Genomic DNA, 18,049 nt, shown 5'->3' with positions numbered 1-18,049 from the left:
AAGAGGAAGAGCTCTTAGAAGGGTACCAAGGCTAGGACCCTAGATGGCTCCTCTTCAAGTGGAACCAAGAAAGGCTTCGTCACTCCTTCTTCTGACCCAAAAGAGGTTGAATGCTTCTATTTCCATGAGAAGTCTCATTGGAAACGGAACTGTCCAAAGTACCAGCAAGATGTGAAGGATGGGAAAGTCAAACCCAACCATGCAGGTATTTACACTATTCTATCTAATAACTCACCCTATTCTAACTCTTGGGTCCTTGATACCGGTTGTGGTATTCATATCTATTCTGATTTGTAGGGACTAAGAAGAAGTGAGAATAGGGAGCATGGAAAGATAAACTTGATCATGGGGAATAGGAAAGCTTCACCTGTCACCAAGATTGGAGTTTATTCTTTGTTGCTAAGTAGTGGGTTTACTTTAGATTTGAATAAATGTTGTTATTAGCCAGAAATGGCAAGAAATATTATTTCCTTTCATGCTTTGTACAAACAAGGGTTTACCTTTTCTTTTGATAATGAAAATGGTGGAATAAATTTTTTCTTTAATAATGTTCTTTATTTTAAAGAATTACCTTGTGATGGTGTGTATGAAGTTGTATCTGTTGTAGATAATCTAGGAAATAATGTGTTGTGTATTTATTCTTCGAGTAATAATAACTTGGATAAAGCATCATTATGGCATTGTCGTCTTAGACATGTGAGCAAGAAACGCATAGGCCAACTCTAAAAGGATGGAGTCTTAGAGTCATTTGACCTAAACTCAGATGATAGTTGTGAATCATGCTTACTTGGAAAAATGACAAAGTCACCCTTCACTGGTTCTTGTGATAGGGGTGAAGGTTTGTTGGATTTCATTGTTGATCTCCAGAAGATCCTACTCAGAGCAGTATTGCATCTTTAACTGCACCAGAAAATCCTCCCACGATATCTTGCTTGCTTCACCTTTGGGCATTGAATCAGCTAGTAGCTTCCACCAGCTTAGTACTCCAGATTTCAACAGAGGAACTGCGAGAGCGGTCTTCTTCTTGTTGCTACACTCGCAAATCTCAAACATCGTCTCCATCTCGGAGATCCAGTTCATGACTTCCACCAGCGTCGGCTTCCAGATAGACACGGTGGTTTGGATGCCATGAAATACTTGTATTTTCATCCACATCCATCATTTCCTCCATCCTGGTGGTTTCGCCAAACTATCGTGGGTTGGCTTGACCAACAATCCCACTGTAGTTTCCTCCTTCTAACTGCCAACCATTCAGCTCGGGCTATTCAATTGGTATCGTAAGTTCTTCTCGGTTTTGTTGAAGTAAACGCCTTGTTTCCTCCATTTGGCGATCCAACATCATCCGGATCATCGCTTGCACTCCGGCCATCGTCATTGGCTCAGGTACCCCTTCTACAACAACATGTATTTGTTGTATCACTGGAGGTTGAGGTGGTTGGTTCTTATTTCCATTTGTGTTTACGTTTCCGCTACGGGTCCTTGCCATCTTGATCTATACACCGAATAAGGTGAATTTAGATATTTATTTAGGATTGACGTTTAAATCATCCTTATCCCTCCGAAATGTTTATATGCTAGTTCTAATATCGTAGTCATACGTTTAAAATCCTAAACACATAAGGTTTCCAGATCCGGTTGGCAACAGACCATAGATCCGAACAAATAACAGCATATCAGGCACAAAGCATTTAGCACATAAGCATTTTAGGCATAATTCCTAAAATAAACTAGTGCTCACATCTCACAATCATCGCTTAGCATTCTAAGTTTAAGTCTAGAAATCCGACAAATTCCTAGTTCGCTTAAACTAATGCTCTGATACCAACTGTGACATCCCCATTTTTACGGCCAGAAAAGACCGATTTTGTTTATGCTTGTTTGAAAATCAGAGTAACATTTTACATCAAGGTGTTGCGGAATTTGTTCCCAAAATAAAAATATGATAAAGATTTATCAAAGCATTTCCGTAGAAATGTATTTTATTAAAAAGACTCGGGATGTCATGTTCGATACAGATCAAAAGTATAAACAGTACAATATAAGCCTTACTACATTATTTCATATCTACAAGGCTATATCCGTAATCCCTCATCCAAAACATCACATCTATGCTCGAGCGCCACTACCTGTAATACATGAAACTGAGTGGGTCAGGCTTGGGAGCCTGATGAGCACATAGGGTTTTCAACCCACAATAAATAAGTTTATTAATTTCATCAACCAACAATAATCCGATTACCCATTCTCGTTATCCTCACATTACGTCCCTAAAACACCTATCATAAGGGACCTAGACTAAGGAATCAACATCGGGATGGACACTGCTGCCAAGGGGGTTCCTTAGCAATAAATGTCCTAAAGGCAACCATGGGGGGATGGAGTACATCGGTGAACACATCGTTCACAAACACCTACAGGTTACGAGCCTGCTAGCGTTCCACTGGACTGTCTAGAAGAGTCTGTGGTCGTCATCTATACTCCGCTAGATGACTGGAATCAACAACAACAACATCGAGGCCTCTCATCATTTTATCACACATCATCTATTACATCTACCCATGTTTTACCCTAACATTTTCGTAGATATAAAATACATAATACAATTTAAATCATTTAAAACATGTATAAAAACGTTCATCCAACATAGACAACAAGTATTCAGATAATATGCACACATAGCACGTAATTTATATAAATACTTCATATCTATGTGTAAGATGAAAGTAACTGGGCACTCACCAGAAAATGTGGTGATTCTGCCTTCGAACAACGCTTCGTTATCTCAAAACAATTATCCCTCGATAAAACCTAGTATCAATATCACCAGGGTTTAGTCTAACGTTAACCACGACTAATTAATAGTCTAGCTATTATTACTATTATATAAGCGTTAAACAATACTTATATAACCCATAATAATAGCCCAAATACTCCTTATAAGGTCCTAATAACATTACTATATTGAAACATAAGCTATACTAAAGATAGGGTAGGCATAGCTCACTTATAGTGGGTTTTCTCGAAAACCGGGCTTCGCTGGAGCAGCGTTCCCGAGCCGAAAGGCTCTTTTCTCGGGGATTTAGGAGCCTCGGGGCTTCCTTTGGGTGCTAGGGGGTTTACCTAGACTTTAGGGGGCTTAAGGGAGGCTAGAGAGAGAGTTTAGAGAGAGAAAGCAGTGGGGAAAGGTATGGGAAATGGAGGAACCCGACACCTCTATTTATAGGATGAATTCCTGATGGACTCGTTGAGTTGGTTCACGGACTCGCCGAGTCGGTGCCACGTGTCATCACCTGATGGTTTTTCTTGGGGAGAAAGCCTTGGCCCATATTCAACCACGTCACCCCTTTTGCAGCAGCACCCTACCGACTTCTAAACCCCGTAATTTTTGCATACGAGCTCCGTTTTCGACGTTCTTTTTTTCCACGTGTAGGTAAAAACAATATATACAACTTTTATTTAGACTCTATTGGCTAATTCTCGACCGATCTTAAATTTAACAGTAGGAGGAGATTAGACTGTTAAATGACCATGAAGAATTCGTAACTCCTTCATACGGACTCCGTTTTCGTCTGTCTTTTTACCGTTGAGTTATTATTAATGTGATCTTCAACTCTCATTAAGGTTTCATAAGCCAAAAACCGCTCGAACTAAAATTCGAGTTTCAGGCTGTGCATTGCTATGCCAAATCTTAGAAAAATCATAATTTCCTCATACGAAGTCAGATTTTGGCGTTCTTTTTTTTGTATGTTCTCGATTTAACGTATACTACAACTTTTGTTTAGATCACTAAGGCTAAAAAGTTCTCTACCATAAATTCACTATTTACGTCTCCCGGTGCCGTGTCGGTTTTGCCGAAAAACTTCGACGGGTCATAACTTCTTCGTTATAACTCGGAATTCGGCATTCTCTATATCCCCGGAATCCTTGTTTAGAACATTAAAACTTTATGTAAAGATATAGGGTTTATATCACACTTTAATTTTGACACTTATTTTTATCCTTTATTTATTATACATTTATAAAGAAGTAATAAGCATACAAATACACATAATTCACATAATACTCAAATATTTCATCTTTATTACTTCAAAAAGAGTTACAATAGTTGACCTAGACTATTACATCATCTAAAAATACTTAACCCTGAAACCCGGGCGTTACAGTGTGGACCCTTCAAAACTGCCACAAGGGATGCTAATCGTTATTATTTGACTTTTACTTATGATTATAGTAGATATGGATATGTATAATTAATCAAGCATAAGTTAGAGACTTTCGAGAGGTTTAAAGAGTTTGAACAGGAAGTCGAGAATCAATTGGGCAGGAACATTAAGATGCTTCGATCCGATCGAGGTGGTGAGTATCTTAGTACAGAGTTCCTCGACTATCTTAAGGAATGTGGGATTGTCTCACAATTGACACCTCCCAGAACACCGCAGTTGAATGGTGTGGCTGAGAGGCGCAATTGAACCTTGTTAGATATGGTTCGTTCCATGATGATTCGAGCTTCGCTACCAATCTCATTTTGGGGGTATGCCTTAGAGACTGTCGCCCATATCCTTAATCTGGTCCCTACAAAGAAAGTTGCCAAAAATCCGCATGAGATGTGGACTGGTAAAGTTCCCAAACTATACCACATCAAGATTTGGGGTTGTGAGGCTTTCGTGAGATGCGAGACTCATGATAAGCTCGAACCTCGAAGTAAGAGGTGTATTTTCATCGGCTACCCACAGAAATCCTTTGGTTACCTCTTCTACAGACCTAGTGACAATGTGGTCTTTGTAGAAAGGAGGGTGTCTTTCGAGAAAGAGAGTTCATAAGCCAAGGAAACAGTGGGAGGCAAATTGACCTTGAAGAAATTCAAGAGTCAAGTGGTGAAGGAACTTCAAACCCTAGCACTCTACCTGAGGAGGAAACTCATGTTGAGCCAATTGACAAGTCTGAACCTCTGAGGCATTCCATGAGGGTTAGGAATGCACCTAAGCACTATTATGGTTTCCATATTACTTCCTAAGGTGAGACACTTATCGGTGATGAGACATTGGTAAGCCTAGATGAACCTAACAGTTACGCAGAAGCCATGGCAGGCCCTGAGTCTGCCAAATGGAAAGAGGCAATGGATAGTGAGATACAGTACATGTATGACAATCAATTTTGGAACTTGGTTGACAATGTACCAGGTCGTAAGACAGTTGGGTGCAAATGGATCTTCAAGAAGAAGACCGACATGGATGGTAATGTACACACATATAAGGCACAACTGGTTGCAAAGGGTTTTTCACAAACTCCAGGAGTTGATTATGATGAGACCTTTTCACCAGTTGCAAAGATTAAGTCCATTAGGGTTCTGTTTAGCCATCTCTGCATTTCATGATTATGAAATATGGCAAATGGATGTCAAAACCGCCTTCCTTAATGGAAGTTTGGCTGAAGATGTTTACATGAGTCAGCAAGAGGGTTTTGTCAATACAGAATACCCTAATAGAGTGTGTAAGCTCGAGAAATCCATTTATGGATTGAAACAGGCACCTTGCAGATGGAATCTTTGCTTTGATGAGAAAGTCAAAGAATTTGGCTTTTCGAGGAGTGAAGATGAATCTTGTGTCTATGTCAAGGCTAGTGGGAGTATAGTCAGTTTTTAGGTACTGTATGTGGATGACATACTTCTCATAGGAAATGACATCCCAACCTTGCAGGAAGTGAAGTCCTGGCTTGGGAAAGGTTTCTCTATGAAAGACCTAGGAGAAGCTGCCTATATTCTCGGGATAAGGATTCTGAGAGACCGGAGTAAAAGACTGATTGGACTTAGTCAGAGTACTTACTTGGACAAGGTGCTGAAGAGGTTCAGCATGCAGGAGTCCAAGAAAGGAGAGTTACCCATCCAGAGTAATTCCAGACTAAGTAAAACTCAAAGCCCGAGTACTGAGGCTGAGATAGCAAAAATGATTCGAGTACCTTATGCTTCTGTAGTAGGATCGATCATGTATGCTATGACCTGCACTCAACCTGATGTAGCCTTTGCTTTGAGCATGGTTAGCATATATCAGGGAACCCTGGCAAGGCTCACTGGACTGCGGTAAAGAATATCCTCAAGTACCTGCGGAGGACTAAGGACTGGGTCCTTACCCTCGGTGGGAGTGATGACTTGAGAGTTGTAGGGTATAGTGATGCTAGATTTCTGACTGATAGGGATAATTTCCGCTCTCAGTCAGGCTGGGTCTTTACCTTAAATGGAGGAGCAATTACTTGGAAGAGTTCCAAGCAAGAGACAGTGGCTGATTCAACTGGCGAATCAGAGTATATAGCAGCAAAGGAGGCTATATGGCTGAAGAAATTCATTGGAGACCTTGGAGTTGTAGCAGCTATAAAGGAGCCAATGGAAATTTTCTGTGATAGTGAAAGTGCAGTTACCTTAGCCAAGGAACCAAGGGATCATGGGAGATCCAGACACATCGACATAAAATACCATTTCATCAGACATCGAATAGAAGAAGGACTCCTTGTGGCAAAGAGGGTATTAGCGGATGAGAACCCAACAGATCCCCTCACGAAGGGACTGAGTCGGGTTAAGCATCTCCAGCATGCTCGGAGCATAGGGCTGAAGGATGATATTAGTTTTAGTAGTTAGATAATATTGAAATTTGTAAAGTGTAATTACCATTTGATGATGAATAAAAGTTGTGTTTATTTATGAGTAAAGTGTTGCTATCTCTTGTCAATCGTTTACTATATTTCTTTTGCATGTTTTGACTTCCAGAATAATTATGATTGGTATATCATATTATTGGAATCTCCACAGTCAGTCATATGTTGGAAGTAGGTATGAATCAAGACTATCATGAGATGGTTGCAGAGGTCTAAGCTGTTGGACATGGCTACAACACTCATGAGTGCTCATAAGTTCTAAGCATTGGACTCAACCCACGCTCACTGGTATCACTTCATGGAATTTATCTCGAGTGATCGTGAGATGGTAATATCATATAAGCCTTCAAACCTAGAGATATGACTTGTTGCCTGTGAGTTGGTTATGCATTGATTGTACAAAAACCCATTGGTAACTTGATGTTATAAAACATACTTTTGTGTGTGATTTAACAAGTAGTAGAACAAGCATATGAGTCAAAGTTTATCTGTTCCTTCTTGGATTAGAAGCGATATCTGGGCCCCTCGATGATTTTCTTTTGACCTATGTATCGGGCCCGGTCAGAACTAAGTTGATGTGTTTAATTAAGTTCTTTGTCAAACAAATCGGAAACCGGGAAACAAACTATTGGACAATAAGAAAGACATTGATCCATGTATTTGTCCGGTTGATATCGAGAACAGAGGATTATATGATCACTTATCTTAAATGGCGCATCATCATCTTCTCATTTCCTAGAGACATTGCTGATCGGTTCCTGAAGTCATACTTACAGATATAGTTATTAGACTTATCCAAGTGGGAGACTATTGGATAAGGTGTCTAAGTCTATAACTATATTTTGTATGTACTTGACCCGACCCGGCATGGTCCATTTGGTTTGCATGGCATCATGCATTTGGATAGACTTAATGAGAGAAATAACATTTGTGGTTTATTAATATATTATAAGTTCTAATATATTAATAGTATTATTTAATTAGTAATGATCAAGAATTAATTTGGAATTAATTAAGTGATCAAAAGATGACTAATTAAATATATGGGTTGATTATGTAAATCATCCATAACTTGTATAGTGGGCTAAAGGCTCCATGGATTATCAAGTTGGGTTAAACCCATAGGATGCTCCATGGGAGTTACAAACCCATGGGTCATGGAAATGAAGAGTCATGTCACATTAGGGTTTACATGGTGTAACCCTAGATGTGACACACTATATAAAGAACATGTGATACACCAAAATTGGCTACACACTAAGAACTAGAGAGCGCAAGCCGATTTTTAGAGTGTTATACATTCTCTCAAAGTCATTCCAAAGCACTTGGTGTTGTGTGAAGCATTTGAGGCATCACACTTGGGGTGCTAGGCTCTTAAGGTTTTTCAAGGAAACAAATCAACTACATGTTATGTAATTCTAGCCAACTTTTATGTTAAAAGTTCCCCATGTATGCTAGATAGGATTATGAACCTTGGAAATCATATTTTGCATGTATTTTAGTCAAACATAGATCCAAGGTTTTCTAGGGTTGCATGTACACTTAGGAGCGTTAGAATGCTCAAAACCCATCATATTTTGTGAAGAAGGAGCTTTGAAGGAAGAAGAGTTGGTGTCCAAGCTTTTGGATCTGAGTTTCCATGTGGTTGGTTCATCATTCAGAGGTATCAATCTCAAAGCTTTCTCATTGTTTTGATTAGTTTGTGTTTTAGTCCATTTTTAGGGTTTTATGTCCCAAGCTTGAAGCTTTATGAGTTTGATGAACTCTAGAGCCTAATACATGTCCATTTAGGTGTTTTTAGTCATTTGGAATCATAAAAAGGAGATCTTGGTCGTCAAGATCTCTCCATGCAAGAGTTATGAGGACTTTTGTGAGTAAAAGATGAGAGTTTGTGAGTTTTAGACTTGTCCAGCCATGTTAAGGCTTAAAGTCACCAACTTTGTGAAGTAATAGACTCTAGTTAGCCTAGATCTGAGATTATAGCTATGATCTTAATAGATTAAGACCAAGAGAGGGAGAAAAGTGAGTCCAGGACGTACACCGAGCGTACTCCCAGCTACGCGCAGCGTAGCGCTGAGCCACCCCAATGCATGCATGGTCAGTAGTATGCTCAACATAGAGGGTTGTATGCCCAGCATACACGCTGGGTGTTGACTTGCATTAAATTTTAGGGTTTTGGTCAAGTTGTGAACTTTGGAGGCCATGGAGGGGTAAACTTGTCTTTTACCCTTCTGATATTTAGTAGATCAGCTTATCCTAACATCTTATGGGGGTTGTTAATATCAATTTTTTGGGGGGTTGTTAATATCAAAATTAGTGAAAAACCCCCAAAATTAGTGAAAACCCCTCAAATTGAAGGCCCTAGATTGGCAGTTCGGGTGCGGGATATATTTGCTTTACTTTACGAGGTGAGTCTTCTCACTATACTTACCTGAGTGGTAATTACTGTGCGACCGGAGGGCCTTATTTGGATTATTGACCGGAGGGTCTTATTTGCTTATACTGAGATATGTGATATTATGCATTCTGTCTTTATGAATTATGTTGTTATATTATTCTATATATATATATATATATATATATATATATATATATATATATATATATATATATATATATATATATATTGAGCTATGACCAGAGAGTCCATACCAAGCCGTGAGACCAGAGGGTCTTCACTAAGACACATGACCATAGGGTCCATATCGAGATATAGCCATGAGAGGATTATTATTTGCGTATGTGGTATTTTGGGGAAATCACTAAGCTTCGTGCTTACAATGTTTGTGTAAATGTGTTTCAGGTACATCTCAGGATCGCAGGAACACGCCAACATGATTGCACACACCAGCTTGATGATTTTTGTTTATGTGGATTCTGGGATATTCGACAAACAAATTCTGATGTTTTGTGTTTGAGAAAAAACAAATTTGGCATGAGAAATGTTAAACTATGTTTTACGTGAAACTTTTAAAATGAAAATTTTGTTTGAAATTTTTGAGTGTTACAAGTTGATATCAGAGCCTTGGTTTGAGGGATTCAGATGTACCATTAGGTATGTCTGGACTCAAACTGAGGGTTTGATGAATTTTTCAAAAAGAAATGATTTTCTAAACAAGCAAAGGATTTTAAGAGGAAACGAGACGAAGCAGGTGATTTCCCAAAATACCCTTACTTGCTTATATTATGACAAATTATTAGCTATTAGAACTGCATATTAGATGGTAGGCTAGGTATTTCCGGGAACATGAGCTAGAGTTTCCTGATTCATGATGCCTTCGCCTAGGAGGTCGTTTCTTGATTGACATTATTTGCCATTTGCTTTGTGTGTTGCGTAGTGTACATGACATAAATCTTTAAGAGATAGATTAGAGTGGAAGAGTAATCTAGGAATGGTACCTAGATGTTCAGTTTGAGAAGTTTTCTGAGAGAGTAGTTAGATATCTATGAGGGATGGAGTATTGGTGAATTAGGGTCCTAAGAGGAGGACTTGGGACAAATACGGGTTGGTGTTGAAGGTAGTATTAGGCTCGTGCTATTAAAAGCACAGGATCCGTACGCGACACAAGTAAGAATCTTAGGGTACTACGGATCATGTAGGGGGATGTAAATGTGTGTGTGTGTATTTTAGCCTTTTCCTTATGATTTATGTGTTTGTATTCCAGAGAGAGACTATGGTGGTTATCGGAGGTTCAGGCTCCGACAACCCTGAGAGGGCGAGTACCAGTGACGAGGAGATTCACAAAATTATTACGGATGAGGTAGCCGCAGCTATCATAGAGGCCATTCCGGAGATGTTCAGGTCTATTAAGACCATGTTGATCAAGACTTTTGATGAGCGTTATGCTACCGTCATTGAGGCTTCCGCTACCGCACCCACCGCAAACCTTGCAGCTATGAGGCCATAGGGGTGATTCATTGATGTTCCGAGAGTTCAACAACATGAAGCCACCAGAGTTTTACGGGACCCCAGACCCGATTTCTGTGATGAGATAGATCTCTGATGTCGAGGGATGTTTTTATGCTTATTCATGCCCTGAAAACCTAAAGGTTCGATTTGCGTTGAACCAACTTCGCTTGGGAGCGAAGGACTGGTGGAAGTTTGTGACGACTGATTACTCACCTACAGATCGTGTTGTAATGACTTGGGAGAGATTCTCCCAACTATTTCAAGATGATTTCATTCCCCAGGTGGAGAGGGAACAGTTGGCCCAAGAGTTTCTGTCTCTCAAGTAGAAGACAGATACGGTGACGGAGATCACGAGGATGTTTCATGAGAGGGCATTATTCTGCCCTGAGCATGTGTCTACGGAGCAGGAACGTGTGAGCTGGTACTTGAGTAAATTGAGGAGGGACGTTCGATAGTTCATTGTGAACTCATCATATCAGACATTGGTTGAGCTACAGATCAATATCAGGAGGAGAGCGATCGAGCTGGAGACTCAGATGAGGGAGGAAAGAGAGTTTCATGGGAGAGATAAGAGACCAGAGTAGTCGCAGTCGACGACCAAGCTGGTTAAGCCCGCTGATTCTAGAGTAGGAGGCCAGAAGGACCGCACTTGTAGCAAGTACGGTAAGAGTCACGAGGGATCTTACCGACAGGGTATTTGCTACAAAATACGGAAACGAGGGGTATATGTTGAAGGATTTCCCCAAGGGATTTTCGGTTTGCCTTCATTTCAACCAGACCGGCCACCGGAAGGCCGAGTGTCCTCAGCTCACTCAGGGATCAGCCCAGGCCTCTGCTCCTGCCGCCTTGTGTGTTACTGATGGTTGGCCGGTGAAGGCCGAGGCTCCGGGAGCTCATGGGAGAGCCTTCCAGCTGACTGCGGAGGTGGTTCCCACAGCACCTGACATTGTTGCTAGTACGTATCTGATTATTCATGTTGTTATTATGACCTGTTTATGCTTATATTGTGTTTAATATAAGTACTTTTCTTGTGAATTTTGTGCCTGCCTTGGTACTATTTGACTCGGGTGCGAGTCGATCCTTCGTGGCTTTATCCTTTAGTCGTCACATTAGTGTTAGACGCGAGGCTTTGAGTCGACCATTGAGGGTTTCTATAGCCAACGAGCATACGGTTTTTGCTACTGATGTATTTCAGGGTTGCATTTTGGAGATTTTTGGTGTCGAGGTTCCGATTGATCCAGTGCCAATAGCAATGGGAGATGTCTGCGTCATAATGGGCATGGATTGGTTGAGCCGACTTGGAGTTTTGATTGATTGTGAGCGTCAGATGGTGACTATTCGAGACCTTAGTGGGTGAGTACTTACTATTTATGACGAGGGAACTAAATCAGGATCAGGTTTATGCTCCGCCGCCAGGGCGAAGCAGAGTTTGCAGCATGGATGTATGAGCTTTTTAGCTTATGTAGTGGATACTCGGGTCGTCAATGAGAGGTGGATTTTTGTTTCCGATGTTCCAATAGTATGTGATTTCCTGGATGTTTTTCTCGAGGATTTTCCGGGTGTGCCTCCTGACCGGTAGGTGGAGTTTCGAATTGATCTGATTCTAGGGGCGGTGCCTATTGTCAAGGCACCATATCGTATTGCGCCGCCCGAGATGCAGGAGTTATCCTCGTAGATTCAGGATCTATTGGGGAAGGGTGTCATTCAGCCGAGTAGTTTGTCGTAGGGAGTGACGATCCATTTTTTCAAGAAGAAGGATGGTTCACACCGGATGTGCATCGATTACCAGGAGTTGAACAAGTTGGCGATTAAGAGCCACTATCCATTTCCGAGGATCGACAACTTATTTGATCAGTTACAGGGAGTGTCTTGGTTTTCTAATATTGATTTGAGATCTGGATATCATCAGATGATGGTCCGTGAGGAGTATATCCAGAAGACGAAATTTCGGACTCGTTATGGGCATTATGAGTTCGTGGTGATGCCTTTCAGGCTCACCAACGCACCAACAGCGTTCATGGACCTCATGAACCGGGTGTGTAGGCCCATGTTGGATCGGTCAGTGATCGTATTCATTAACGATATTTTGGGTGTACTTAGGGTCTAGGTTATAACACGAGGTGCATCTTCAGGAGATTCTTGGAGTGTTAAGGAGGGAGAGGCTTTACGCCAAATTCTCCAAGTGTGATTTCTGCTTACGATAGGTCCAGTTCTTAGGACACATCGTTAATCAAAACGGGATTTTGGTTGACCCGGCCAAGATTGAGGCAGTTATGCAGTTGGAGGTGTCGAGATCTCTATCTGAGATCAGAAGTTTTCTTGGTCTGACATGTTATTATTGGAGATTTATCATGGATTTCTCCAAGATTGTTGTCCCTCTCACCAAATTGACCAGGAAGGGAGTTGTTTTCACTTAGGGGCCTGAGCAACAGGCATCATTCGAGACTCTTCGCCAAAGATTGTGCGAGGCTCCAGTACTAGCCCTCCCGGAAGGAGTGGAGGACTTCATAGTCTACTGCGATGCATCTATAGCGAGATTGGGTGTTGTGCTGATGCAGAGGGCATGTTATAGCGTATGCGTCGAGGCAGCTGAAGCCTCACGAGACGAGATATCCTACCCATGATTAGGAGTCGGGGGCGGTGGTATTCGCCCTCAAGATTTGGCGCCACTATCTCTATGGTGTCCGAAGTACCATATACACGGACCATAAGATCCTGAGGTATCTTATGGATCAACCCAACCTGAATATGAGACAAAGGAGATGGTTAGATGTAGTGAAGGACTAAAACTGTAAGATCTTGTATCATCTAGGAAAAGCTAATGTGATAGTTGATGCCCTGAGTCATAGAGTAGCGAGTGCTCCGATTCGAAATGTATGTATGTGCATGATGGTGATGACTCCAATCTTAGATACCATCCGAGAGGCCTAAGCGGTGGTCATTAGACCAGAGATTTGCAAGAGAGATCAAGTGATCGGGCAGATTTTGGAGTTTGAGACAGATAGTCGAGGGCTTATGACCTTTCATGGGCGGATATGGGTGCCATATACGAGCGGAGCCCGACGAATTTTAATGGAGGAGGCCCATAAGTCAAGGTTTTTCATGCATCCCAGAGTTACTAAGATGTATTTGGATTTGTAAAAGGATTATTGGTGGCCCTGTATGAAGAGAGATGTAGCATGGGTTTTTGAGAGATGTTTAACCTGTCACAAGGTCAAGGCAGAGCACCAACGTCCTCATGGCCAATTGCATCCTCTAGAGATTCCCCTGTGGATTTGGGAACATATCACCATGGATTTTATTACAAAGTTGCCAAGGACTGTGAGGGGTGTTGACACGATTTCGGTGATTATAGACCGATTAACAAAGAGTGCTCACTTTTTGGCTATAAGTGAGAACTCTTCTGTAGAGAAACTGACTGAGGTCTACGTTCGAGAGGTGGTGGCTCGGCATGAAGTGTCGACATTGATAGAGTCAGATCGTGATGTGCGCATTACTTCCAGGTTCTAGAAGAAATTTCATGAGGAGTTAGGTACCCGGCTACACTTCAGCACCGCATATCATCTGCAAACAGACGGGCGGAGTGATCGAACAATTCAGACTCTCGAGGCTATGCTACGCGCTTGTGTTATGGACTTTGGTGGGAGTTCGGATTCCTATCTTCCCTTGGCTGAGTTTTCATACAACAACAGCCACCACTCTAGCACTGGGATGCCTCCCTTCGAGCTCTTATATGGGACGAGATGTCGGAATCCTATCTATTGGGTGGAGGTCAGGCAGAGAGTGATGGGGAGCACTGAGATAGTGCTCAAGACGACAGAGCAAATCATGCAGGTTAGACAGAGGTTGATGACGGCCCAGAGTCGCCAGAAGATTTACGCAAATCGAAGGTATTCCGAGCTAGAGTTCCAAGTCAGTGGTTTTGTTATCCTGAAGGTATCTCCTTGGAAATGAGTGATCCGATTTAGGAAGTGCGGTAAGCTGGGCCTTAGATTCATTGGTTCGTTCAGGGTGATTGCCCGGGTGGGCAAGGTAGCTTATCGGTTAAAGTTACCTGAGGAGTTGAGACATATTCATAACACTTTCCATGTATCCCAACTGAGAAAGTATGTTGTCGTTATTATAGAGGGGATTCATGTCGGTAATCATGTGGCTTGTTATTGTTACCATGGTAGCTTCCATTCTAATGCCATTATGTTTTTACTCTCTAATTTAGGTGTTAAAACCTTCTACTTTATGTTTATGATTGAATGAATCTTTGAACTTATGGTTTAATTGTTATTTGAATTGATTATTCTTATTTAATTTATTTTGTCAAGTTTGATTGAAGATCCATATGTGTTAAAGATTGTTTTTTTTCCTATTGTTGAATTAATAAAATTCAGAGGCCTATCTAGTTGTGTTAATTTGAATCATAGTTGTCTAGTAACCATTGGTGATTATGACTAGAGTTTTGACCAAAACCTAGGGTTATGAGATAAAGTAATGACCTTTAATGTGTGTTCATGAGTAGAATAACCATTCTCTGCATGATTTAACTCTTATTACCATTAGGGTTAAATAAGATCAAATCTTACTTAATACGAACTGAATACTGATTTGCATGATTGTTTGTTCACATGACCAATGAATTATTAGTTGTGTTGAAACCAAAGGATTATTTGTTGTGACCATGACACTAGTCATATTAAGAATTGTTGAATAATGAATAAATATCATGGTACTAGTAGTTAACCATTAATTTGAGATGAAATTTATCTAAACCAAAGTACCTAAAGAAATTTGTCTTCCAGTCAGTTTATTGATATTTGATGTTAAGTGGTATTCAAAGTAATTAATAAAACATTTCTTTATTGCTTTCGTGTGTTTACTGTAACCTATAATCAAAAACTCCAAATTAATTCACCGTTGTTCCCCTAGTGTTCGACACTTGTTCTTACCACAGTTATACTATTACACGATTAGGTATACTGTCTAGTGTGTGTGTTAGTCTGGTTGCGATAAATTCAGTTTTATAAATTTAAAACTTGAACAATATATATATATATATATATATATATATATATATATATATATATATATATATATATATATATATATATATAATAACATATTATTAGTCTAAAACTATAGTCGTAATTTCCTAAGAAAATACTAGTTCGCTATAGCCAATAGCTCTGATACCAATTTGTCACACCCCCGCAGTGGCGGATTTACAAAAAAACAAATAGTGTATGCAAGTAGTAAATTTTTATTAATAAGTAAAAAAAGCCTAAAAATTATTTAATATCGAAACAAAAATTTACAAGTGTTGTCGTCTATTGCTTATATTCTGGTAGTGATTAACACTAACTTCATCGCTAACTTTTGAAAATATATCTTTCTCTATATAAGTTACCAAACAGTCATTTAATAATTGATCACCCGTACTGTTACGTAGCTTGTTCTTCACAAAAGTCATTGTCGAAAATGCTCTTTCTACCGTAGTTGTCGCCACTGGGAGAATTAACACCAACTTAATAAGTAAATAGGCATGATCAAAAACTTGATCTTTATTTGATCTCACCATCTCCTTAGAGATCTATTTAAGATCCTTCAATCCTTGAAATATGTCGTCTTTTTTCATATTGTAGATGTATTTATCAAGCTGATCACCAAGACGAACTAATTCAACACTTGAAAACTCACTAGGATAAAGTTTTGCAAGTGTAATAATTTTTTCTTTATCAAAAGATTTAAAATCATCAATGGGGCTCAAACTAGCCATATAAACAAGTAGATCCATACTAACCTCGTCAAATCGGTTCTTCAACTCTTGAAGTTGCAAATCAATGATTGCAACAAAGACTTCAACTCAAAAATGATGAAGATTTGTGGTGTGTAGTTTACCAAGTTTTTTTCTACCTGTCGGAATATATACATCTTCCATATTAGGAGCTTCAATGCAATTTTTTTCACAAAACGTTATGACTGAACTTAAGAGAGGTTCCCAACCATTATCTCCTACTTCTTGTAGCCGTCGCCTGGTCAATGTAACCAATGACATGGCATTAACTATGTCTTGAACTTTTCTTTGTAAAGCATTGTTCAAATCATTTTCCACATCAAAAATAGTCTTCATCAAATGTATCATAAATATAAAATCAAAAGACTCGAGTGAATAAGCAACAACATCCGCTTTTAGCCGATCGTCCGAACTTGAAGATGCATCTCCTATCTTATCAAGAACCTCGCGTATCACATGATATAAGGAAATAACATTCACAATCAGTTTACAATGGGATCTACTACTAGTATCACCCGGCCTTCCCAAACTAAGTTCTTGATTCAATCCTTTGCCACTTTCAAGTTGATCAGCATCAAATTCTTGTGAAACCTTTTGAGCTTGAGCTTCTCGCAACATTTCTTTTCTCTTACAAGAAACTCCAATGGCATTCAATAATTTTGTATGTATCTCAAAGAGCCAACCACAATCTATGCTCTTTTTTGAAACTGCAACTAGTGTTAGTTGAAATTGATGTGCAAAACAGTGAACATAGTATGCAGATGTGGTTTCTTTTAAGATTAGATTTTTAAGGCCATTACTTTCACCCTTCATATTACTAGCTCCATCATATCCTTGACCTCGGATTTTAGAAGGACTTAATGAATACTCTGCAAGCAAAGAATAAATTTCCTTTTTAAGAGCTAAAGTTATGGTATCAACGACATGTACAACACTGAGAAACCTTTCAACTATGTCTCCTTTCTTATCTACATATCGCAAGCACAAAGACATTTGCTCGTTATGAGTAATATCAGCCGATTCATCTGCTAATATTGCAAAGTAATCTTCACCAAGTTCTTTAATAATGGATTTAGTTGCTTCTTTTGCACAAGCGTGTATGATATCTTTTTGCACAAGCAAGCAAACGAGTGTGGTATTCTTTTTGAGCTTTTGTAGATTGATACTCAAAAGCACTTTGTATTGACTTTTTGGGTTTGGTAAGCATATCAAACTTTTCTCTAGCTCGATTATGGATACTATTAACAACTCCCTCATGTCTATCAAACCTATTTGGTATATTCCATCTTTTAAAGCCATTCGTAACAAAAGCATCTCTACCTTTTCCACTGGGTTTATCCTTATCCCTAAATAAGTAGCATACAAAAAAAAGTCGCATCTTTATCAAACTATATTCAATCCATTAATGTTTATCAAACCAACTAGGAATAAAGCGACGCATATAGCCTCCAAAGTCTGTTTGAGGAAATTGATGACTACGAGGTTGGCAAAGGCCTCTTTGCATATATTTTCTCCTTATTGCATCTTGGGATTGGGATGATAATCAAGGATATTCTTTCTCAAGCCTGGATCATGTGGAAGCGTATTTACATCAAATTGACTTTCTCTCTCCCAAGATGGAACTTTGGTGCTACCATGTGTGATATTATTGGGCGTCGAGGAAGAATCATCTTGAGTTTTTGTTTTCTTTTGAGCATTAACAAACCAAT

The 18,049-nt window shown here is 39.7% G+C and overlaps 1 protein-coding gene across 1 annotated transcript; it reads right to left on the bottom strand.

Moving 5' to 3' along the window:
• Positions 1-16,136: 16,136 nt before the first annotated feature.
• Positions 16,137-17,639, bottom strand: LOC111885848 (uncharacterized). Its single transcript, XM_023882075.1, has 2 exons — positions 16,460-17,639; positions 16,137-16,402 (listed from the first exon to the last, which is right to left on the bottom strand). The coding sequence occupies exons 1-2, from the start codon at positions 17,637-17,639 to the stop codon at positions 16,137-16,139; spliced, it is 1,446 nt and encodes a 481-aa protein (XP_023737843.1).
• Between the last annotated feature and the right edge of the window lie 410 nt (positions 17,640-18,049).

Source organism: Lactuca sativa, chromosome 5 (assembly GCF_002870075.4).
Source record: "Lactuca sativa cultivar Salinas chromosome 5, Lsat_Salinas_v11, whole genome shotgun sequence".
Taxonomy (NCBI): Eukaryota; Viridiplantae; Streptophyta; class Magnoliopsida; order Asterales; family Asteraceae; genus Lactuca; species Lactuca sativa.
Note: the sequence above shows the minus strand (reverse complement) of the source record. Positions and strands in the feature narration are given on the sequence as shown.